The sequence below is a fragment of the Aplidium turbinatum genome, chromosome 7, assembly GCF_918807975.1.
Source record: "Aplidium turbinatum chromosome 7, kaAplTurb1.1, whole genome shotgun sequence".
In the NCBI taxonomy this organism is placed as follows: Eukaryota; Metazoa; Chordata; class Ascidiacea; order Aplousobranchia; family Polyclinidae; genus Aplidium; species Aplidium turbinatum.
The window spans coordinates 33,072,048-33,097,667 of record NC_137478.1 but is presented as its reverse complement, the minus strand read 5'-3'; the positions used below and the strand labels follow the sequence as shown (position 1 = coordinate 33,097,667).

The 25,620-nt window shown below is 40.2% G+C and overlaps 1 protein-coding gene across 1 annotated transcript; it reads right to left on the bottom strand.

Annotated features, from left to right (window-relative positions):
• Positions 1-256: 256 nt before the first annotated feature.
• Positions 257-24,948, bottom strand: LOC145773952 (uncharacterized). The gene is made up of 11 exons (XM_082585077.1): positions 24,828-24,948; positions 17,284-17,502; positions 14,076-15,395; positions 13,735-13,839; positions 11,774-11,941; positions 11,434-11,496; positions 10,755-10,850; positions 10,164-10,229; positions 877-1,142; positions 452-640; positions 257-363 (listed from the first exon to the last, which is right to left on the bottom strand). Exons 1-11 carry the CDS (start codon positions 24,889-24,891, stop codon positions 307-309), a joined length of 2,613 nt encoding a protein of 870 aa, XP_082441203.1. The 5' UTR covers positions 24,892-24,948; the 3' UTR covers positions 257-306.
• Positions 24,949-25,620: the final 672 nt, after the last annotated feature.

Sequence of the window (25,620 nt, the reverse complement as noted above, 5' to 3'; positions counted from 1 at the left end):
ATTTCACCTACAATGTGGCTCATATCGACGGTTACTTTATATTGTTAAATTATTCAAATTGAAGTTACAAAAAATATTTATCTAGTCTGGCAACACTTTTAAAAATAACTTCATTTAAATTTTTATTGAAATTATTTCATAAAAATAAATAAGTTTAAGAAACAAACTTACTTTTGTTGATTGTTAAACATTTTTGTTGATATTACGTCACCTGATGTAAACAAGTTTGTTGTATTTTTAACTCAACCAAACAAAATCACTGGATGACATAATTTTATTGTAAACATCAACAAATAAATAAAAACATCAACGATCCTTGTGGGTGAGGAAACGATCGAGCACGTCAACCACGATCTTCAACTTCTGTAAAAGACAAAGCGGATAATTGACGTTGATTTAATGTTGACACAATTAATTGTTATAACGTTGATACAACGTAAACAACTCTCACTTTATTGTCCTTCCGATCCAATGCTTCTTGTAGCTTGGATCTTTCCTTCTTGTTCGGATCTCTCCCCCACATCCACCCATCTCCACGATCGAGGGAATCCCGCATCAAAACTTCCTCCTCAACTTTGTGCAACACCTCCATGACGTCATCAACAGATAGGCCGTTGTTTTGGAGACTCATCCCAACAATCTAAACACAAATTAATTATGACGCAACAATTAAACATAAACAATTTATTTATGTTGTGACTTGTTGTTTATTTATTTTATGTTTACAAGAATTGTTAGAAAATGATTAAAGTTGGAAACTGGAACTTACTTTGTGAAACTTGTTGAAACTGAGACGTTAAAACAACGTAATGCGACGTTGAATCAACGTCTGACCATGAATCAATGTGTTGGTTATAAAAGTTAAACATGACTCACTGATCCACGCATCGATTTGATCGCCTCCTTCCATGGAAGGAATCGGTTGGAATTCATTCTGCATGCGTCCAGATCAAGCTTTCCAAGTCGCGTCGGCATCGACTTGATGAATGACGTCACAGCATGGATGTCATTCTGAGTATCGGAGGATTTCATGCTTATCCTCCCTCCATCAAAATGACTTCCTGCTGTGACTGTCACGTCCAAGTCGTTGCCTTCCCTCAAAATCTTTGTGATGGCGATGATGGAGCGATCATCATAGTGATCTAACAATGCAGGAATAATATCAATCAATATTAGCTCGACTAACCAGGTTGTTGTCTAAAACCACAGTTTGGTTCTAACCATAAAATAATTAAACATTGAACACAAGTTGTTTAAGCTACTAAAAAACAAAACATTTATATCTCAAAACAAAAATATAAACAAATTATTTTGAACAAAACTTTCAGGTTTGAGTCAAAGTTTTAATTTGAAAATAGCCTGAGTAGACTTTTGTTAGTTGGTCACAAAATCACAAGTTTTGTCTTCAACGGCTTCGAAGTTTCATCAAATTAGGACAAAATACTTAGGCTAGCTTTGTAGGTGGAAACTAAACCTTTGTTAAAACATTGAACTAACCAGAGCTTGCAAAGTAATATAAACTTTGATTTCTTTTTCGATAAATCTTCAAAGCAACTTCACAAGTTGATCTTGAAAACTTTCCAATCAGTCATTTCTTGCTGCAGCTCAATCCAAGCTGATGCTTTCTTCAAACTCAGAAGACACGAACAGAAACAAACTTTAAAACATTTGTCTGATGAACCAAGCAGAATGATGACAGAATTGAAAACTGAAACCAACTTTTTCTTGCTGCAACTGAATCAAAACTGATCCTTTCTCTTCAACGACTGAAAACAAGATGGCTGTCGCCTGCAGGTTTGGGCGGGAATATTTGTGCAAAGTTGCCAATTAAATCAAAGCGTCAAACAATAAAATAAAGTTGTAAAATAAACCAGTTGGAAAAATATCGCACAATAATTTTACGTTTTATTAAAAATAAATTGAAAATTACAAACATTTTGTAAGTTGCAAAAAATACGCGTATACTTAAAAAAAGAAAGTTTGAGCATGCTCATAAACTGCAAGGTTGGCAACTCTGTCAACAACCATCACAAACTGTCGTCTTCGGTAGCCACTTTAACAAGTCGAAATTCTGCCACTGAAATTGACTACAATGCAACCGCCAACCAATTAGAACGTGTTATAAGAGGCTACCGTCCAATTGTGACCCTTCTAGTACCCATCCAGAGAGTTAATGCTTGTTTTGAACATTATTTGGTAATTACAGAAGAAAAAGAGCAATAGCAGTGGTGAGAATCGAACACGCGTCAATGAAATGACTACTTTCTAGCCCTAACCCTATCCCCAAAGCCAACCAGCTTACAAAAAATCCATCACTTAATTTGCTTTATGATCTTCTTTTCGCCATTTTTTACGTCACTTAAACCGTAGCTTATGATTGGTTGGTGGTTTCATTCTAGTCAATTTCAGTGGCAGAATTTCGACTTGTTAAAGTGGCTACCGTCGTCTTCAGCTTTACGCGGGATTTCTGCGTAGAGTTGCCCAAAAAAAAAATAGTATTTACCCCCAATTTCAAGTAATAATTTGTGCCAGAAAATTCACTGTTTAGATAATTTATTGAAATTACATTGAATTAAACCATTTCTTTGAAAATTGGTGTCATAAATGTTGAATTTCATATTTCCAAAAAAAAAACATTAACGTTTTCTTAGTTCTGGTAGGCTATAGCCCTTAGAAGGGCTGTAGGCATTGCTCACTAGAGCAGAGTACTGTCCATAATCATGAAAAAAACTGAAGGGATATAGTCGATGGGTTACAACCAGAGATGAGCAGGAGCCGGAATTCCGGAGTATAAAAATGCGGAGTCCGGCTGTTTTCAACTGGAGCCGGAGAGCGAATTTTCGTCTGAAAACCGGAGCGGGTGAGAAGGCAAAGTTTAGTAGCCTACTGTATTAAGTAAAAATAATGTTTTTTTGGGAGAAACAGACAATGACTTTGTAATGTACAAATTTTCCGCAAACAACAGGATGTGAAGCCTGAAAATCCAGACTCCGATCACCTCTGGTTGCCACTCCATAATCGACGGAATGGCTTTAGCGAAGGTGTAGACTAAAATCTTGAAAAATAGTTAGGCTATCTTGTCAAGACCATTTCAACTTCAAGGTTTTGCTTGCTAAATAAATTGACTTTTGTTGCCTGAACCGTGACCATACTTTTCCATTTTTCTTGTATAGCTTACTTATTGTGCTTTTATGCTTACTGTGTTTATACTTGCAGCCAGGGCCGGATTTAGCCTAAGTGCTGGCCTAGGCAGATGAGAACAGTGCCGCCCCCCAAAAAAAATTTTTCGATGGTGATTTTCGATTTTTCGATACAACACAGGCACTTGTTCTCATTTGTCCTCAATGCCGCCATTTGACTCTGAATCCTGAATTTGAACTGAGTTTGACTCTGAATTTGAACTCTGAATCCGCCCCGGCGGCACATTCCGGCACATTCTCAAGCTACGCCATTGCAGACAAAGCCTTGTCCTCCATACTAAGCGAGACAGATAACTAAAAGAAGCGATAAGCAGCACATATTGTTGAAAACCAATCAAGCGTGAAGCACTCTAGGGGCGATGACTTACCTTACATGACTTGCCGCACTGTTTATAAATGTGTGTGATGTGATAACATATTAATTATTCCAGTGTACCTAGTGCACTGATGAGACCGGGAGGTCGAAACGGTGTGCACTGTCTGCAGTTATGGACGCTCTTGACTTATGCCGATTGAGCACTTTACTGGAGGCACCTTGCTATGCATTGCGCAAAGCTTACTGCTTGCAGTTTGAGCACTTTGGCAAGGTTGGCAGTAGTACCATTTTTGGTTACTGTTTAGGTACCACAAATGGGAAAATGTCATGGAGGTATGCAGACCTCTTCTTCCAAGTCTTTCCAACACTACCCATCTCACCCCTCCTTATCTTTTAATCCTGTTTCCATCTGTCCTATACAATCTTGTACCTCGAAGCTGTCTGCCGAAGCCCAACCCTTTACCCCACCTACCCAAACCACCCACGATGAATTCCATTCAACTATCTCTTCCCAAACCTTGACTCGACCCCGAAGCGACACCATGGCATGCAACCAAGCCACCAATGACCCCGGACTCACACAGACTACCCAGGGATGTCTATCACACCCAACACTCAACGATCCATCCAAGACCCTGTTGAACCGGTCAGGGAAAGTAAGACGAAGAGCTCCAGGCGGGCTCTTTGCAGTTTAGTGAACCTTACTTTAGCGGGTGGCATAAATTTCGACCAGTTCTGCATTGAATTGGAAGAGTGGACCGCTGGCACTTCGCCGCCCAAGAGGACACGTCCTCGCAAACCACGCTTCAATCGTGGCGCCCGGGCTCGCGCGGCTCGCCTTCGTTCGAGTGGGGCTTCTCCTCGGTCGGGCGGCGGGGGTTCGCGTGGAAACGGAGCCCGATATCGTAATGGCGTAGGGTTGCGAGCCGCCTTCTCGCGGGACGCGAAGGGAACGGTCCGCCGGATCGTTGAAGGCAAAAACAGTGACCATCGTTGCGAAATCCCACCTCAAGAAATTGAGGAGAGATTTCGACGCGACATGACCGCTCCTGAAGCTGGGAGTTGCTCGCAGATGCCCGAATGGATGAACTCCCACCGTTACGAGCATGATAATGTAAACCTCTTTCCCGTCGATGACGGTGAAGGTCCCATTACGGCCCGGGAGGTGGATGCGGTCCTCCAGTCGCTTGATGTCGGTTCCGCCCCTGGTTCTGACGGATTGTCCTACGGTGCTGGAAGACCCTGGACCCAAGAGGCGGACTCTTGGCCAGCCTTTTCGAGACCTGCCGGATCAACCGTCGTGTACCGGACCAGTGGAGAACCAGCAGGATCACACTCATATGTAAAGACCCTGAGGGTGACCTGCACGACGTCAGCAACTGGCGGCCCATCTCCATCTGCCGAAACATTTATAAAATCTACGCCGCCGTATTGGCCCGGCGCCTGCAGCGATGAGCGGTGGAGGGGAATGTTATCAGCCGAGAGCAAAAGGGATTCGTGCCCACAGAGGGCGTCTATGAGCATGTGTTCATGCTCGACACCATCCTCTCGAATGCACAGGCACGCAAAAGGCCTGTGTCAGTTGCGTTTCTGGACATTCGAAACGCCTTTGGCAGTGTCCGGCACGAATGCATAGCCGAGGTCCTGCGTCATTTCGACGCCCCCACAGACCTTATTGAGTGCATCTCCGACATATACGTCGACAACACCTGCACCGTCCGCTGCGGCAATGGTGAAACCGACCGTATCCCTGTGGGGCGGGGAGTCCGTCAGGGCTGCCCGTTGTCTGGGCTGCTATTCAATTTGGTCATCGAGGTGCTCCTCAGGGGCGTCCGTGACAAAACGGATTGCGGCTACAACCTTCCTGCCAAAGAAGACGACATCAAAGTGCGTTGTATGGCTTATGCGGACGACATCTGTCTCCTTTCTTCCGATCGCGAGCAGATGATCTCTCTTCTATCTGCTACTGAGCCCTTCTTTTCCTGGTCCGGGCTACGGTTCAACCCACGCAAGTGTGGCACCCTTTCCTATGGGAAAGTATCGGCGTCCCGTCTGCAGGTCGACCCGAAACCTTTCTCCCTTGCCGGGGAGGAAATTCGAGTCATCCCCAAAGGCGAGACAAGTAAATACCTCGGCGCTCGAACCGGTTACGCCTCGGACGCATCCCTAACCCAACCCTTCATCTCCACTCTGGAGTAGCATATTTCTTTATTGATGAAATCCTTTCTTACCCCAAGCCAGAAACTTCTGGCACTCACTTCCATCATTCTCCCGTCCGCGTCATACCATCTGCGAGTGCGGCGCTTTAGACAGTATGAGCTTCTGAAGCTTGACCGACTGGTTTTGCGGTGTTTGAAGGTGGCGTGGCGTCTTCCCAAGTGGGCCTGCAGCGCGTTCTTTTACTGTAAGCCTGTATTGGGAGGTTTGGGAATCACGAGCTTGTGTCGCGAAAGTGACACGCTTTCGCTAGCTCATGCTTTTAAGATGCTGACGTCACTTGACAGCATTGTCTCTGCCGTCGCTCTCTGGAAGCTTAGGCGTCATGCCTGTCTGAGGTTCGGCACTCCAGATCCCACGACTGACCACCTGGCCAGTTATCTGAATAGTGACCCCCCTCCTGACGGCGCCCGTTCTAGACCGTGCCCTACAGGCGAGAGCCTGTGGGGACGTGTCCCGGCGGCCACCCGTCGCCTGAACGTACGATGGTCCGCCCGCCCGGATGGCGGCCTTGAGTTGGCCGCGGGGAGCTCCACAATCACCCCTCCTATAAGGAAAAAAGTGGTGCCGACCCTCCATCAACACAATGACTTGTGGTGGAGGAGACAGTGGGAATCCAAACCTGACCAAGGCAAGACGGTCAGTGCCCACTGCCTGTCCGGATTTTCAAATTCCTGGACCCGCGCCCGGAGCTCCTGGATCACGCGGACCGAGTATTTGCGTACAAAGATAGATTGAATCTAATGCCACTTGAATCAAAACCAAGTCATGGCCGCCGTTACCTACCTGCCATGTGTCGTGCGTGTGGGAAAGCGGAAGAGACTCTCCCCCACATATTGAATCAATGCCCTACCGTGATGACTGCCGTCACGGAACGACACAGTTTAGTATTGAGGGAAATCGTGGGGCACGTGCCTGCCGAATGGCAACCCGGGCTTTCCATAGATAGTACGGTTCCACAGCACGTGGAAACGGGCGGTGCCGATCTGCGTCCTGACATCGTCTTGCAACGCCCTGACGGTGTCACGGTCGTATGTGACATCACATGTCCGTTCGACAACGGCGCGGATTCTCTTCGAAAAGCCGCCGACAGGAAACACGACAAGTACGGCGAGTTATGTGTAAACATATTGGAAGACAGGAAGCGCCCTTGCAGGGACGTCCTGTCACTTCCGTTCGTCGTAGGCTCCCTCGGGAGTTATGCCCCGACGAGCTCTCGAGCTCTGACGGCCTTGGGCGTTTCTACTCGTGGGGTAGCAGAGGTGGCTAGAAAAGTGGCTTCCCTCTCAATCAAAGGATCCATCCGCGTCTGGAAAGCTTGGAACGCCGGGCTCATTTGTGGAGGGGCTACGTCATAGAAAAGACGACTTCAGCGATCAGAAACTTATTCCCCAATAACAGAAACGTTGCAGTAAGTATCCGAGCGCGCAAGACAGCAAACCGTTTAGACGTCATAACCTTATATCAATTGTCTTAAAATTCATCACCTTATATTATCAACTTATGTCTATAAACCAGTGTCATCTTTTTTATAATGCTCCAGTCTCATCAAACCCAAGCATTCAAAAATGAACAAAGGAAAGGAATAAAATGTCTCATGTACATTGTGAATCGAGACTGGTTTAACAACAATTAAGTAACTTCAATCATCACTATATCTCTATGTATTAATCAATCAATTGTTTCGAAGTATCTTACGCTGCCTTCGCCTTGTAACGCTGTTCTTGCCCGCTCGGATCAACCTCGCTCTGCCTTCAACGCATTGATCAACACGATCCCCTGATCAACAAGATGCAGCCTCAAAATTTCCACCCCAATTTTCTATTTTTTCCTGGTAATGTAGCCTATCAGTGCCTCTGGTTTCGATCGCTAGCCTCCCCGACCCAGCTGGGCGAACTTGCCTCAATGTCTGGCCAGTGCACATCCGTGCTCGCCGAATCAAAGCTTACTTTTCTCCAGTGAATATGTATTACATTCCCACCTATATTTTTTGTTTCTATTGATTAATCGAGCCTCTGCTCCACATTTTTACTTGAATTTCGTCTGCCACGAGAGCCAAATTATCCTTAAATAATTGACTCTCTTCCTCGTGGTAGACTCCAATTTTATCCGCTCTGCCTACTGGCAGACCGGATATAAGAGTCAAGTACCTGCGCCGAGGTCGCGTGAAGGAGACGTGGGCGCCGCCCGGCGGTCAATTACTGCCGGTTCCAGCGTCCACACGCGACGGGTCGCCCGGCCCGTCGCAGGGCATCTTTCTGGGCAATGCAGAAAGAGCCTGTCTCCCTGGCCCGCTCCGCCATTCTAAATTTGCGGACGGGTCATGTAACGTTTTCGATCCACACTCTCCCTCCACAGGTACCTCGATTCCCCAGCCTAGCCCCGCGACCTAAGCTGGTGGACTTACCCCTCCGGGTGCATCGTCACCCCTAAATCACGCCACTCCCCGCCGCCGCGGGGTGTGGCAGGCTGGTTTTCGAGAAGTCTTCGACCTGGCTATGTTTGTTTGTGCTCTCTCGCCGTGTCAATCCTTTGTACCCGTGCGCTGTTGATGCGAATAAAACAGTTTAACACCGGTGTGCACTGTCTGCAGTTAATTAATTGCTATATATCTGAATATATCTGTTGTGAATTATTATATTCACGTACAGTGTTATCAATGTAATACCAGGGTGGTCCACAAAAATGTGACATATTTTGTTTATCTGTCATTTCCATAAAAATTAATTCTACCTCTTGATTTTCAGGTTAGTTACAGAGTGCAGCTATAAGTTTTATGTGTAGCAGTATGGAACCGGGATATCAATTTTCAGTGGCTGAGCGGACAAAAATCATTGAACATTACTTTTCGACAAAATCTGTAATCTTGACTCAGAGACATTTTCGTCATGACCTTCCTGGAAGAAAAACACCGTCTCGGAATACTATCAAACGCTTGTTGGAGAAGTTCAGAGACACTGGCAGTGTGACTAACAACAATAAGAACCATAGTGGTCCACCTTCCACCGCAAGAACCCCCGAAAAAGTTCACGATGTTCGAACTCGTGTGGAGAAGTCTCTACGGAAATCCACCAGAAGACTTTCTCAAGAAGTGGGGATTTCAAGATCTTCTGTCAATAGAATTATTCATGCTGACTTGCAACTTTTCCCATACAAAATTCAGCTTCTTCAGACTCAAAGTCAAGCCAACAAGGATGAACGATTTGAATTTGGTCAGCAAATCAGTGAACGGATTGAGAACAATCCCGGTCTTTTGGATGTGCTTCTCTTTAGCGACGAGGCCCACTTCCATTTGAGTGGCCATGTGAACAAACAAAATATGAGATTTTGGGCAGAAGCACAGCCTCATGCGCAATTGCGCATGTGCAAGCACCCTTGAGTGTAACAAAAGTCACTGTTTGGAGTGCAATAGGACGTAATGGCATTTTTGGTCCCTACTTTTTTTAGGACGACGAGGGATGCCAGGTGACTGTTAACACTGAACGTTACATCAAATTGCTCAGACGACAATTCATTCCAGCAGTAAGGAGGAGAAGGGGGACCGACTTGAATACAGCTGTATTCCAGCAAGACGCTGCCCCATCGCATTGTTCCAATCGTACCCTTGAGTATCTGCATCAGTAAGTTACTTTCCTGGGGATCGATTGATTTCAAGGAGGACCAACAACCCCTGGCCGCCATATTCACCTGATCTTAACCCTCCTGACTACTTCATCTGGGGATATCTGAAGGATAGAGTCTACCAGGACAATCCTGATTCCATTGACAGATTGAAGGAAAACATTATAAGAGAAATTAGAAGAATTCCAAGGGACATGTTAGGGAGAGTAATCGACAATTTCAATGTGAGAGTGACAGCGATGATTCAGCAGCGAGGAGCATGGATCGAACATATTATCAAATATTGAAATAACTCAGAAACCGGTTCGTTTTTTCAAAAGTGCTTTTGAGGGCAACAACTTATAGCTATGAACCATCTCCGGCTGAAACGATTTTGAAAAATCTTCAGATTTGTAGAAATTATGAACAAACGAAATGTGTCACATTTTTGTGGACCACCCTGTATATTCGTATATTTTGCCGCTCCCAATAATTTGCCGCCCTAGGCAACTGCCTACTCTGCCTATTGATAAATCTGGCCCTGCCTGTATCTGGCCCTACTTATTTTGCTTTCATGCTTACTGTGTTTATACTTGTATCTAATATTTGTTGTTTTAACTTTTGTTTCCGAATCTGGCTGATTCTATTCACTTGATAATTTTACAGTTTTTTGTTGTTTTTAACTTGAAGTTTGAACACTTTTTAAAAATAAAATCACTCAAAAGGTAATGCAATATAGAGTTTCAGTGCCTTGAATATAGGCTACCCTGAAACTGGTGAAACATTTTAGCATAAAAAACTGTGTTGACCAGGTAAAAATATTTGCTTACTTGAAACTTCCCGAGTTTTCTTATATAGCTCTGAAATAAATACTTTCTGCTTTTGCAACTTTTCACCTGAAAAAATAAAAATCACATTCTCATAAAAAGTACGGCTTGCCATCATCACTTTTGCAGACATACAGCAAATCACTGTAAGCTCTGAAAATAATTTATTTACTGAAATTTTTAGCTTGTAATTTGTTGTAAATTTTGACGAGCGGTACAGATCTGGGTTTTGCCAAAATGTTTGCGAGATAACGTCTAAAAAAAATTGTGGAAATGCGGTTACAACTTTATTCCACTCTGGCTTGTCGTTTTATCTTAATTAAACAAATAATCTTGGTGGGCAAATGAACTTTTCAACGTTCGAAGTGCAGAAATAAAGTAGCTTGTGTTTTAAGTTACTTTATGCAGTGTTGTTACAGACAGCATAGGCGTAGCCAGGGGGGGGGGGGGGGCGAAAGGGGCCATGGCCCCCCAAATTTTCAAAGTTTGGATTGTGATTGGATTGTGATAAAGTAGCTTGTGTTTTAAGTTACTTTATGTAGTGTTGTTAAAGTCCTAATTTAACGCACAAATGTAAAGCATCCTATACTTTACCTGGTGAAGATAGTCGGGTTTGCTGGGAAGGTTTGTGGCGCAGTAAAGTAACGGATTCTTCTGAAGGTATCTGGATGATTGAAGAGCTTGAAGAGCCTATAAAAATGCAAACAGGTTTGCAATCGCTAAAATATACATTTTAAAGTTACTTAATGATTACTTTACAAAGTTGTTAAAATTCTAGCTCAACGCACAAATGTAAAGCAGTCTTGCTTATATTTTACTTGAAATAGAACGACGGTTTTAAACCTTGAAAGGAAACGATGGTTAACTTGGTTGTGCTTGTGTCATGTGATCTTTGTATACTCTACATCAATAAAGTCTGCTAACAAATCATTGCTAACGTTTGAGTCCAAACTCAGTTCATACTGTACATTTGTACAAGGCCAAAGTAACAAATTATCTTATTATTCTTGTTTGCCTTAAATTTACATGCAGTTGCTTGGCCTCGCAAATTTTGTGTTGGCCTAGCTCATAATTTAAACAACATTTTATGAAATATATAAACAAACATTTACAGAACATTTAGCAAATGTCACGGAGCGGCAGATAGTTGCTTGCGGGAGTCGTACATGGCCCGATCGAGAAACTCGAGTTGAGCAAACTGATCTAAGTGTAAAGATGCAAACAGTTGAAAAGGATTAACAAAGCTTTAATTGTCTGTGTAGTTCAATCTTACTTGGTCCAGGAAGGGAAAATGGCTGTAATTGTGGTGAAAATTTAGCAGTTCTTCCAGATGATTCTGCAAAAAAACAAATAGCGATAAATGTTAATCACAATGTTAATTTATTGTCATGTTTATTGCGATAAAACGAGGCCTGGACGTAAAGTTTGTTATTTTAATTAAATTTGAGATAAACTTAAAAGTCGAATATTTGAAATTATTTTTGGCCCGGTAATCATCAATAACAGCACAAAAAATTGTAAGGTTTGAAAAAGCATTTATCTTCTATTGTTACGTGATAAATGTTTTGAATGCTGTTTATTTTAAACATAAAATCATATAATTCATTTCTTACTTGGAAATATTTTTTTTGTGAAATATTTCAATCTGCTCATTAACTTTTGAGGCTTTGACTTTTGAAAGGCAGATGAAACATCCTTGGAAGATGATTGCGGTTGATTTGAAGAAGTGGATGGCCTGCTCAGTTGCTGAGATTTTTGATACAAGGAATCTTGGGGCACATCTGAAAAACGAGCTAGAATTGTTGAGTCCCTCAGTGTGTCGTAGCACAGTATTGTGCCGCCATGAGACAACTATAATCTCAACATACATAAAAATTAAAAACACTCTAGTTCAGGGGTTCTTAACCAGGCGTGCACGCACCACCAAGGGGTGCGAAACCTGTGTCTAGGCGGTGCGGGGATGCTGAATATTCAAGATTTGCTATGACCTATGAAGCAAAGTTGTTTAACAGGTTTCAACAAAAATTTCGAAGTGTAGGCGACTATTGCTTTTGAACCAATCCTAAGAGGGGTGCGAGAACTGGTTGGTAATTTCAAGGTGGTGCCGACAAGGCAAAAGTTTAAGACCCACTGCTTTAGCCCAGGGGTCACCAAACTAAGGCCCGTGGGCTGGAACCGGCACGCGAACTAATTTCATTCGGCCGCCACGTGCTGCGGAAATAACAGCTGCACTACAACTGCACTTCAAGCCACCTAACGGAGTGGAAGGTCTGCGCGTCATGGATGATGAAACTAAAGACTGGCTGCTCTCTAGCAGCCTTCCAGTGTAGTCCGGAAACATCGTGAATCTGGGGTGGTAAAAGGATAGACCCTCGGCCCCAGAAGCTCAGACGACGACGACGACGACGACTACAACTGTTAAGGAAAAAAGTTACTAAACTTTTTGTAAAGGACTGACGTTGCTGTTGAGCAACACGCAACCTGCTAATGATTCTGCTTTTATCATTAGGCCACCACAAATGGGGATAGCCTAGGCCAAATTCGGAAAGATGTAATGTTATTTCAGGAGCATGATGCCCTGTCATGCCCTGTCATGATGCCCTATCACAGCAGGGGATAACTTTTCCAGCAACCTTTCGATTTTCATCACAACTTTGCTATTCCACCGCTGACTTTGTTATTTATTGTCCTCAATTTAAGTCAATGGAGGTTCTAAATAGTTGTAGGCTATATCTTTTTTCAATTTGCATCCAGCCCGCAGCTGTTAATCTCGCAGCAATCCGGCCCTCAGAGAAAAAAGTTTGGTGACCCCTGCTCTAGCCATTCAACCGCTGTTTGATGTGCTTTTAAAAGTCAGCACCAACTAAGTCAGAACTTCTATGGCGTAGTTTATACTTTTTTCTTTTCAAAATAAAATATACAGAGCTGCTTTAAAATGCATTGCTCAGGCGCACAATCCAAAAAATCCAACACATTAAAAATAAAAAACATATTTCCAGAACGTTTTCTTTACTAATGAATGCACACACAGTAAAGTATGCTCACACGCTTGACCCTTTCAGTATTAAAGTAAATAGAAATAAAGAGGAAGTAGCTGTTCCCATTTGTGAGTTGTTGAACAAACGTGCTTGACCTGGATCAGAGCTAATACAATTTGTGATTTTGCATACCACGTACAATCGACACACGTTGCGCTGTCGCTGCTCTGTAGTTGCGAAAACTTTTAATGTTCAGTAGCTAGGCTACGTGTCATTAACTTGTCTCTGTTTTGGTACTGTTTATTTTAATTATTGACCATCTAGCGAAAATAATACCTACCAACAACAGGGCAACAGAAATGTCATAACAACGTAACCCTAATGTTAGTGCTCACATACAAACCATCCTCCACTATCAAGTACGCTGCATTGAAGCAGCTGCATGGTTGACCCGTTGGGAAATAAAGATTGTGGGCACATGCCGACGATTCCTTAGCCCAGTGGTTCCCAAAAGTAATTTTACTTGAAGGAAACAAGCAAACACATATTGTTCCTTGTCACAATATAATCGCAAAATATCAATCTGGTATTCCTACTTGAAGCGGTTTGTGAAGACGAAGTTGTTGGTTGAGATGACGTTTGTGTCAGTGATGACGTAGATTCCATTGCAGGAAGTTTGTTAACTGCAGAGCTCGATAGATCTATAGATTTAAAAAAAAGTTTAGTTGTTGGTGAAATAATTATTATATAAAATGACATCAAGACTCAAGTTTTATCGTTCAATTAAAATTTGCTTAAGGAGGATAAATTATTGCAATGATTTTTTCCCATTAAGTTGATAAATCATGTCTCGATTTATTATAATGAAAGGAAACGCAATAATATAATTTGTTGTAAGTTTTATGATGAATAGTCTGTAGATAAAACACAAACTTACCTTTGTTCATGATCGGATCCAAAAGGAGTCCGGCCGTAAATTGGACAACAACAGACCAGTGATCCTCCAGTAAGTTATTTTGAACGAATAATTTGAAATCAGATAATGACATTTCACGACAGATGTATAAAGCACTAAAGTACTCTTGGAAGGTCTGGTGACTAAAATATAACCGTTGCTGCCCTTCTAGGAGTGCATATTCTCTGTTTGCTCCCATTAGAGCGACGACAAGATCTTGAACTACGTGACTGGTCAGACTTTCTTTTATAAGATCGTCTGTTGTGATTAATACGGTTCCTTTTTCCGTTGCTTCATACGCGATTTTGGAAAGTCTGATGACAATATCATCAGATGTGGAAACGGCGTGTGTAGAGGTTTTAAGATTTAACAATACAGTGTGAAATATCCTGGTCATCGTGGACATATCATCCATTTGTGACGATCCAAGAGATGCTCTCACGTAGAGTTGCAGCATCAGAGGGTTGTGAGACATTGATGTTAAATGTGGAGTTTTTACTGTAAGATTGTTCCAAAGAATCTTACATTGTTGTTTGTCGTTGACTAAAGCGTCGAATAATATTTTCATGTTGTCAGAAGTCAGATCACGAATGAAGTAAGTGCGTTTGGGTCGGCATCTTTTTGGAATACTAAGCATGGCGTGTGGTCGAGAAGTGAATATCGTGTGACAATTTTCAAGAAATTTTCCCAAACAAAGATTCGAAACAAGTTCCCAGTATTGAAGTGGAGTATTGTAGTTGGATTTTTTTACTTTTTCTTCCAGGTTCCAATTCACTTGATCAAATCCATCCAAAATAATGAAGCAGTTTTCCGGATTGGCTGTGATCCATTCAAAAATAGACTTCTGTTCTTGGTTGCTTAAGTTGTAGTTACAATCTCCCAGTAGAAACTCTTTCAATGATAATTGTTCGTTGCAGTCATTCATGTCCATAAAAAGCTTTCTTAGGACGAGAACATTTTCATTTTGAGAAAGTCGTCGTGCCAGGCGTTTTGATAGGGTTGTTTTTCCTGACCCAGGATATCCAATAACCGACACAAAACTGTTCTTTCGAATATCAGAAACTAATCGATCGATTGTTACTGCTTGGTCAGAGGAGGTCAGCTTAATTCCTTGACTTTTGGGATTGTACTTGTCATCATAAGGGATGGACCTTCCTTGGTAAAAATCAATTTGAACCATTTCAGGATAAATTTCTGGAAAACCCTCTGAAGAAACTTTAAAGTTGGAGAGATCAACGTCATATTTGGGATGATGTTGTTTGGAAATTGCTTTTTGAAGTTTTTTTAATCCTTGTTTTGAATCTAAACAGCAGAAATAGAAATTGTTTGACAAAATTATTTGTGCAATTACATGGCGACTGGTTTTGCTGGCAACTTTGCTTGATTAGACTTTGAGTGACTTATTGTTCAACAAGGTGAAATAAACGTTTGATAAAGAGTCCAAACACACAAAGCTAATTACAGTGAAGATTTTGATTAAACGTCTCATTTCTTCCACAAGTCATACGTTTTATATATTGTCAATACAATATTAAAAGCTTTTGTGAAGGATTTTTTTAAATGTAAGCTTAAATAAATTTTATCAATTTTAACAAAATCACCAAGTTTCGAAACATGGCTGTTCGAAACCAAATATTTTGTTTCCTTGAAAAGCGAAATTCCATAATATCTTGTTTTTGTTTTCGTTTCGAAATAATTTTGTTAGCAAAAGGTTTCGTTTCGTTAAACCGTTATGCTTCGTTATCCATTCGAAACGAGATGACACGCAAAAAAATTTCAAAGTGGAATTCACACCAAAAATAAAAACAAAAATGCAGTTGTCGAAGTGATCTTGTTCCATCGTTTTCAAAAGTTCCATAGGCTACTAGCTATACCCCACCGATGGGCATCGTAAAATGATGGAATGTACACGTATTGCACTCTTAGAACGAACCAATAATATCAAGGATTTCTAGAAGTATAGATTGCAAAAATACTCGCTCAGAGTAGGGTGCGTTATGCAAAAGTGCTGCCAGACGTTTTTAGTTAAAATGTTATTGTTGGTTGTCTCATGAGCAAACAAATCCTAAGCCAAGACTTTTAAAAGTTTTGAACAACTAGCACATTAACTAGTTATAAACCTGGATACAACAACAATAACTTTTGGTGTTAATAACGTGTTGCAATAACATGATCTGTAGAAATTACAACTTAAAATGAAAGAACAAACAAAACAATCACTCACGCAACAAACGTCACTCACGCAATTGGCTCATAATTTAGCACTTTTGAAAGTTAAAACAAATTATTGTGACGTCATACATGTCATAACATTGAAGTTATGAAGACTTTATGAGATAAACTGATTGAACAGTTTACGCGTTTATGTTTTTTATTTTAGAAAAAAATTAAGTTTAGAAATATTTTTGAAATTTTCAGAAAAAAATTCGTTACAAACTTTCGAAACATTTCTTTTCGATGCGAAATATTTGTCATGATTTCGATTCGCTTCAAATTACATTTCTTTGTGACAAATTTTGTTTCAAACAAAAAAATTGTTTTAAACAGCCCAATGTGGAAACTAAATTATGTTTGGAAAAAAATGATAAATTATTAAAATAAAACTCTTCGTGTAATGTTTATCCTGTAATCAAAATGTTTGAAATTCATCCATTTAAACATAGCCACAAAACCCTGATCAATATTTTTGTTGATATTGTTTTTTTGTTTTTATTTTATTAAATGATTTTTTTTTATTACATGAACAAAATACAAAAAGAAGTAATGTTACTTTAAAATATACCTTTTTTTAAAATGTTACTTTTAAAATAACTACATTCTTATTGCAACGAACAAGTGACTTTATAATGTTTTTGTGTCATTCCAGTCTCGCAATATAATCAACGATATATTTTGCTAATTGTTATAACAATTTGCTGTATCTTTTGAGATTTCGTTGTTACGAAGATTAAAAGTATGAAGCTGATTTGTTTGCATAGCTTGGCATGGCTACAGTTGATGATGAAGCAAGATTCATTGACAATTAACACTACTGATACAATATTTCAATTAAAATTTGGCACCATAACAACTGTTTGCAAACTCTCTATGTCTATCAGCATTAAGCTCAATGCACTGATGTTTTAACAACCGAGCAATTATTTTACCATAATTATGGAAACTATTTCAATCAAATATAAACAGTACAAACCTTCATCTCTAGATGGAACACAACTTTGCTCCGGCAAATTGTAGATCATCGTTGTATGAAACTGCCTCTTGTCAACCTGTTTGACCACTCGTTGGTCAACATGTTGATGATGATGATACTGCCGCTGATCAACCTGGACCACTGCTTTATCAGCATGGTGATGGACAGTTGTAGAAAACTGTCGGTTGTCCTGGTAAGTCAGTTGTTGCTGAGCTTGTCCTGTAAGAAAACTTATTAAATATTTGTTTGTTTGTTTTATTATCTTTATCCTGCATTGCGGGAAAGCGGACTTGAGCGCTATGCATCGGTGTACGCCTTCCGACGTACACCTGACCCACGCTGCAGCCGACTGCAATGTCTGTTTCCGGTTGTCTACTCTACTTATGACTTAAATTTGGTACTACCCATTATTCGAAATCGATCACTGGATAGAGGCAATTATCGTAAAGTTTCTTGCCCAGAGAAACAACAGCAAGTGCGGGTGGCTGGAGTCGAACATGCAGGCTCTCGACTGCGAGCCCAACGCGCTAACCACTCGGCCACTGCTGCCGACAAATATTGTCTTGACAATTAACATGTGAGACTTGGATTTAACGTAAGAAGACGTCTAGGTAGGACAATTTATGACATATGGTACCCTTACCTCAAAAAATTGCAACAAAAGGTTTTTCAACTGATTTAATTAGTATTGGGTGTCAGTATTAACATATTCAACATCTTAAGGCATCCAACTTCCGGAAAGTGGTTATTTTCAAGATGGCTTCCAAGATGGCCGCCAAACCATTAAAATAACAGTAAATTGACCATAACTCGGTCATCATATGACGAAAACATGTAGTTTTAGTGTCTATATCTAGATTTTTATACCCTGTGAAGTCAATGAGACCATTCTCAGAATTGTTGAATTATCTGATAGCCTATAAATTCAATATGGCAATCCAAGATGGCCGCCAAACCAATAAAATAACAGTAAACTGACCATAACTCGGTCATCATATGACTAAATGTAGTTTTGGTGTCTATTGACATGTTATTGCTTTAAGTTGCATTGTAATTTACGTTGTTACTGATTGCTTTGTTGCTGATTGCTTTGTTACTACGTTGCCTTAAGTTCCTTTGTCGTTTTTACTGGTGTTTATTCTCAGTCTGATTTTAGTTTGCAGTTTCTGTTTTCAGAACAACCTAGCTGCATTTTAGCGTAATAAGCTTCTTTAATAGAAGAATTGTAGATGGTTTTGCTAAATTTTATTACGCTAATAAAGTATGGATCTAAAAGACTTGCGCTTTAGACTCTTAGCTGCGGACCCGCAAAGTAAAGACGCTAAACGACAATGGGTACATTGGTACAAGTCTTTTACAATTTATGTAGAGAAGCTCGGAGAAGTTTCAGCTGAAGACAAGTTGAATTTGTTTATAAATCACATAGACGCTTCAATATATGAACTGGTGTGTGAGGCAACAAATTACGATGAAGCTATCGAACAACTGCAGCGCCTTTTTAACAAGACTTCTAACCCCATGTTTTCTCGATTTGTTTTAAAAACTAGGAAGCAGAAGCCAGATGAATCACTAGACGAGTACATGCAGACCTTAAAGCGATTGAGCCTCTCCTGTGACTTTCGGGCCGTATCGGCAGTTGCGCATAAAGAGGAAGCTATACGTGACTCGTTTATCGCTGGGATTTCGTCAAATAACATTAAACAACGCTTGCTAGAGGACAAAAATGCTTCGCTACAACAAACTTTTGATAAAGTTCGATCCTTAGATGATGCCCAAATGTTTTGCAATCATTTCGAAATGACTGCGAGCCAGACTCCGTCTTCACTTGATTGTGGCGCAACAGCTTTTGAAACTCGTCCTCCCTTTAAAATGGAAGATTCCTCAGATAAGGAAGAAAGCTCAGATGTTAGCGCCGCGTTGGTTGAAAAGTGTAACTATTGCGGAAATAGGCGACATAGTAGAAGATATTGCCCTGCTCGTAAAGTTATTTGTTTCAAATGTTCTAAAAAAGGTCATTCTCAAAAGTTTGTCGTCTTCCCAGGGTAAATCGAAAACCTATTTATTCATCTGCTTCTACTCCACGAGATGTCATTATGAATATGACAACCGAATCTTTCGACACCCACGCAAAGGTCAACGTCCCTGTTACAGTTAACGGAGTTCAAGCCAATGCTCTCATCGACACTGGCTCTACCCTTTGTCACATGAGCGACCGTTTAGGAAAGCGTCTAAAACTAAATCTTGAAGAAAGTGAATGCCGCATTGGTTTAGCCGTGAAAGGATGTTCATCGCAAAGTTTAGGAATCTGTAATGTAAAAGTCGCGCTTTTTGGACAAGAGTATGATAATGTAGGAGTCACTGTTTTGAAAAATTTGCTCACCGACCTAATTATCGGACAAACTTTTATGAAACAGCACAAAAGCGTGAATATTCAATTTGGAGGGCCTATGCCAATGTTACAGATTAGAGCATCAGAAGCTATTAAAACGTCAACTTCAATACAGCTTTTCAAACACTTAAGAAAGGAGTGCCATCCGATTGCTACAAAGCCTAGAAAATATTCTCAAGCCGATAGAAGTTTTATCTCTTCAGAGGTGCAGCGACTTTATAAGGAAAGTTTAATTGAGCCGAGTCGTTCGCCATGGCAACCTTTTGTGGTCACTCAAGAAAATCACAAAAAGCGTATGATCATCGATTTTAGCCAAGCCATAAACAAATTCACTTGTTTGGACGCGTATCCTTTACCTCTTATGTCAGACGTAGTGAACAATGTTGCTAGGAACAGCATCTATACAACGCTAGATTTAAAAAGTGCGTACCACCAGGTAGAAGTTCCTCTGCAAGATCGAAATTACACTGCTTTCGAAGCCGATGGAAGCTTGTGGCAATGGAAGAGAACGCCGTTTGGTCTAACGAATGCAGTACCTGGTTTTCAACGGATAATGGACAACATTATCAAAGACTACGAGTGCAAAGGTACGTACCCTTATCTTGACAATATTACTATTTGCGGGAAAACCCAAGAAGAGAACGATCAAAATTTATCAAAATTTCTTGCAGTAGCTCGAGAATGCAATCTAACTTTCAATGAAGCAAAAAGTACTTATTCGGAAGATACAATCGACTTGCTTGGATATAAAATCTCTTAAGGTACTTTAAGTCTTAACCCCGAAAGAGTGGAATCTCTACTAAAAATCCCGCCTCCAGAAAGTAGTAAACAACAGCAGAGGATTGCCGGCTTATTTGCGTATTATGCGCAATGGATTTCGCGTTATTCTGATAAGATTCAGCCTCTAATTCGAAACACTACCTTTCCTCTGAATGATGCAGCCCTAAACTCTTTCGCGACATTGAAAGCTGAATTGGCCCAAGTATCGCTTGGGGTGATAGATGAAGAAATCCCATTTACAGTAGAAACTGACGCATCTGACATTGCCATTTCAGCCACTTTAAATCAAAACGGGCGACCCGTTGCATTTTTTTCCAGGACACTCAACAAAAGTGAAAAAGTTCACTCAAGCATAGAGAAAGAAGCGACGGCAATTATCGAAGCCATTCGAAAATGAAGCCATTTTTTAGCGGGACGCCGATTCAAACTTGTTACAGATCAAAAATCGGTGGCATTCATGTACAACAGCAACAACCACGGCAAGGTAAAAAACGCAAAAATTTTGAGATGGCGACTGGAACTATCACAGTACGATTATGAAATCGTTTATCGAGTAGGGAAGTATAATACTGCTCCCGACACTTTATCTAGAGTGTATTGTGCAACTATGATGGACAATTCGTTGTATGAAATTCATGCGGCCTTATGCCACTTTGGAGTAACTCGCATGCATCATTATGTTAAAACAAAGAATTTGCCTTATTCTATTGATAACATCCGTAAAATGACATCCTCTTGTAAAATTTGTGCTGAGTTGAAACCTAAGTTCTACAAGCCAATTGAAATTCTATTGATAAAAGCTACGCAACCTATAGAGCGCTTAAGCATCGATTTCAAAGGTCCTTTAGGCTACCTTCTGCTACGAATAACAAATACATTCTAACTGTAGTAGATGAGTATTCTCGATTTCCTTTTGTCTTTCCTTGTAGTAAAGTAGACACTGAAACTGTAATCTCATGCATGTCTAGTCTTTTTGCAATGTTTGGTAAACGTGGTTATGTGCATTCGGATAGAGGTGCATCGTTTATGTCTAAGGATTTTGTGTCTTACACAATAATCATATGGTTCCAATCATGACGGACATGAAAGCTGCTCCGGACAACCTACTGAAAATGAATGATACACTGCAATTGCGAATCGAGTCCACCTCACTGTAGTGTTATTTTACTGTTATTTTATTGGTTTGGCGGCCATCTTGGATTACCATGTTGAATTTATAGGTTATCAGATAATTCAATAATTCTGAGAATGGTCTCATTGACTTCACAGGGTATAAAAATCTAGATATAGACACTAAAACTACATGTTTTGGGCATATGATGACCGAGTTATGGTCAATTTACTGTTATTTTAATGGTTTGGCGGCCATCTTGGAAGCCATCTTGAAAATAACCACTTTCCGGAAGTTGGATCCCTTAAGATGTTGAATACGTTAATACTGACACCCAATACTAATCAAATCAGTTGAAAAACCTTTTGTTGCAATGTTTTGGGGTCAAACCATATATTGCCCTATTTAGTCCATGACTTGATGTCGGATCATGGCAGTTGTAAGTTTTGTTCTCTTACAGTAAAATGAAGCAACATATTTTAAAATGCGTAAAACACGTAGAAAGCAATGCTATCAAAATTATCAACATGTTAGAACAGCGGTTCTCAACCAGTGGGCCATGGCCAAGGCCGGATTTAGATCATGAGAGGCCCTAGGCTATTCCATTTGTGAGGCCCCTCCTATTTTTGAGCTCAGAATTTCTCTCTAAACAACATCACATGTCATTGCTTAATGTTAAAAATATGAGTGTATTAAACTCTTCGTTCTTTTCATTTTCCACATTCATGGGTGCAAATTTTTAATCAAAAGAATAAAAATTTAGTTAAGGCAGTTTTGCTTTTAATTTTAATTTCTTTGATCAAACAACCGTTACCATAATTGTAAAGTTTATTTACGAGGACATAAGAAATAGTTACAGCCATCAAATAGAGTAAGACTAGGCTACCAAATTGTTTTTCCAGCTTTCGTCAAAGCAAAATCATGCAAAAATTCATCAAAATTTATCTGTTTAGGTTTGTCACTCTCAATGCACAGAATGCTCAGTGCGGACAACCTTTCTTGAGACATTGTCGATCTCAGTTTATTTTTGATGCTTTTGAGCCTTGAGAAAGATCTCTCTTCTGAGCAGTTAGTGTCCATTAAGCTTAGAAACAGTCTTCATATTGCTTCCACATCAGGAAAGGCAGTGTTAATTTTTTCCTTGCACATAATTTCATAAAGGTCTCTATGAGACAAGGAAATAGATTGCTCTTCTGTACCGGTAAGCCCTTGGTTTTGCGTTTGTCTCACGTACAAATGAAAATGTGCAGTTCATCAGTAAGTTTCGGGTCAACATCTTCCGGATTCGCTTCCTTTAAAAGTTCTACGCCTCGTACAATTTCTACCTTAGTTGCTTTCAGATTAGCAAGAAAGAGGAACATTTCTGCAATGTCACTGTACACATTAGCTCTTCTTCTTAAATTGGCTTCAAGTGCGTCGAGCATAAGGATAAAGGAATTTATTTTAAACCTTTCCTTTGAAGAGAGTTGACTTAAAGCGTCAGGTGCATTTCTTTGTCTCCTAGTGACAGCTCTGTAGTTAATATTCGGCAAGGTTGCTTTTGCTTGCTGATCAAACTCGTCAAACTCATCTCTAATTTCGCTTAGAAAATCTACAAGTGAACTGTACAATTTGGCACAAGTACTTAATAACAATTCAGATTTCTGAAGGGCTTTGCTAACCCTGTGAAAACGACCTAGTGGGCTACTCTGGACCAAAAATGCAACATAAACCCAAATTCCAATTTTTCCATTTTTTGCAAAAGGTTGTTAGCATGGAGTCTGGTATCACCTATCTCACTTACATTGGAGTGCAAATGACTGAGAGCATTAGTGATGGCACTGTAACTTTCCAAAATAGATTCCGTGGCTTTTGCATGTGCATCCCACCCAGTATTTGACAAATGCTTTGGCACTTTTGATTGAGGTTGCAAAAATGATTTTAGAACTGCCCACCTCTTTGTGGATCTAGGCTACTTTGTTGGCTGCGTAAACTGCACAACATTTTGACAAGCCGCTATCATAAACAATAGTACGGTACGAGAAGTTCTTGGTCTCCCACTTCGAGGGCGATCTTCGGCACTGTTCAGTTCTTTAAACCTGCTAACAGTGTAATAAACCGTTGATTTCGGTGCTTCAAAAAGCTTTATTATCTCTGAATTGGTCTTGCCTGTTCGATGAAGCTCAATGATAGCTGCACGTTTATCACTCATACTTAAAAATAAAGCTAAATTATGATAAACTGATGACACATTCTGAAAGATAGGGTTTGATACTATAAATGTGCACTATCAAACACTTACTAAATCTATTTAAGGACATAGTAAATTAAAATTTTATTTTAGTCCAAGGACTTTGTCCGCACCTGGTATATACTTTAGGTAGGGTTTAAACTTGTCAAATTTTTAAAAGAATTACAAACTTTGGAACCGAATTTCGAGGCCCCTGGACGTTGAGGCCCTAGGCTTCAGCCTGCCTAGCCTATTGGTAAATCCGACCCTGGCCATGGCTCGCTAGTGGGCCATAGGAGTATTTTGAGGTGGGCCACAGACATATTTAAAAAATTGAAAGATTTATTGAAACATTTTGTTTCATTTTTGTCACTATAGTCAATTTTACACTTGTGTGTTTGTTTAGTTACAATGAATGATGCTGCTGTTTTAGCTACAAAGTGGCAATCATCATTCTAATTATTGCAATACAGGTTTACATCAACTCAGTTTTTACAACACTTTATGATGTAATAGACTAGTTCGTGATTACAGTTAAGCCATCTTTATAAGCGGTAGCCTTGTTGAACTTCTGCAGATTCGCTTTTTAGTACGTGCAGCATTTTATTTTGTGAATTATTTTGGGGAGGAATTGGCAATACTTTAAGTTTGATGAAAATTACATTCAGTATGTATATAGCCTACATCAAGTTTTGATAACAAAAAAGAAAAAGGACAATGTGTATTATGTTGTAAAGTTCTTAGTCATCTTTCATTGAGGCCATCAAAACTGAAACTTCACCTGGAAAAGTTCATCCAAATTACAAGGATGAAGATGTGATTTTTTTTAACGGAAAGAAGATAGTGTGAAGCATCAGCGCCTGGATTCAACAGGAGGATTCCAGCAACATTCCAAAGGCAATGTTCTGCTGCTTTTTGTTTATAAACCTTATTTCTAATTTTTTTCTTACATAAAAACTGAATGGGCCACAGAACTTTTATGCAAACAAAAATGGGCCACAAAAGAAAAAAGGTTGAGAACCACTGCGTTAGAACAACTACCAAATCAAACTCACCTTCATTCACCACTTCCTCACTTGGAACATCTGCATTTAGTTCGGCATTGTTTGAGAAAGACATGTTTTTTAACTTGTGAAAGTCGACAGATCAGAATAATAAAACTTAGTAGCTGATACTACAAAACACAATTGCAAGTGATTATAATGCCGCTCCAGTAACCACAAAACAAAGAAATCAAACAATTATAGTGTTTGATTGAACATGTTTTCTGGAGACCTTGCTAAGCATCCAATTTTACAAACTTGTTTCAACGTTAGTCACAATATTTGTCTCATTTAAAGCTTACGCCCGGGAGTTGAAGATTTAGATTGAATGGATGGAAGGCAAGGAATTTTCAGGCATGCGTCGTTTAAGTGTCCTGTCAAAAACACAATCGCATATTTTTGAGAGGTGTCGAACCGGCATCCTATTGTACGTCGCACCAGGGCTTTCACTACTCGGTTACGCAACCGACACATTGTTGCTCTGAATAATTCTCACCCATTGAACTAGAAACAGCGCAATAAAATTTAACTTTACAGTTTTAGTTTGACCTTCCCAAGATTCGCATCCAGGTGTACAAGTTGTCGACTGTGCAGAAGCGCTCAGCCGCTCCCGCTTATAACCGAATGATCACGTGAGCAATCCGTGACCAGGAAAACGATCGAAAAAATAAAATAGTTTTGATAAAAAAAGTTTTTAACTCGCAAGCATGAACAAAGAGGCTCTTTGTTTATGTAATTGCAACGTTAGTAGACGTTGAAACAATATTTTGTTTTCATTTTCTTGCTAGTTTGAAGATTTGGAAAT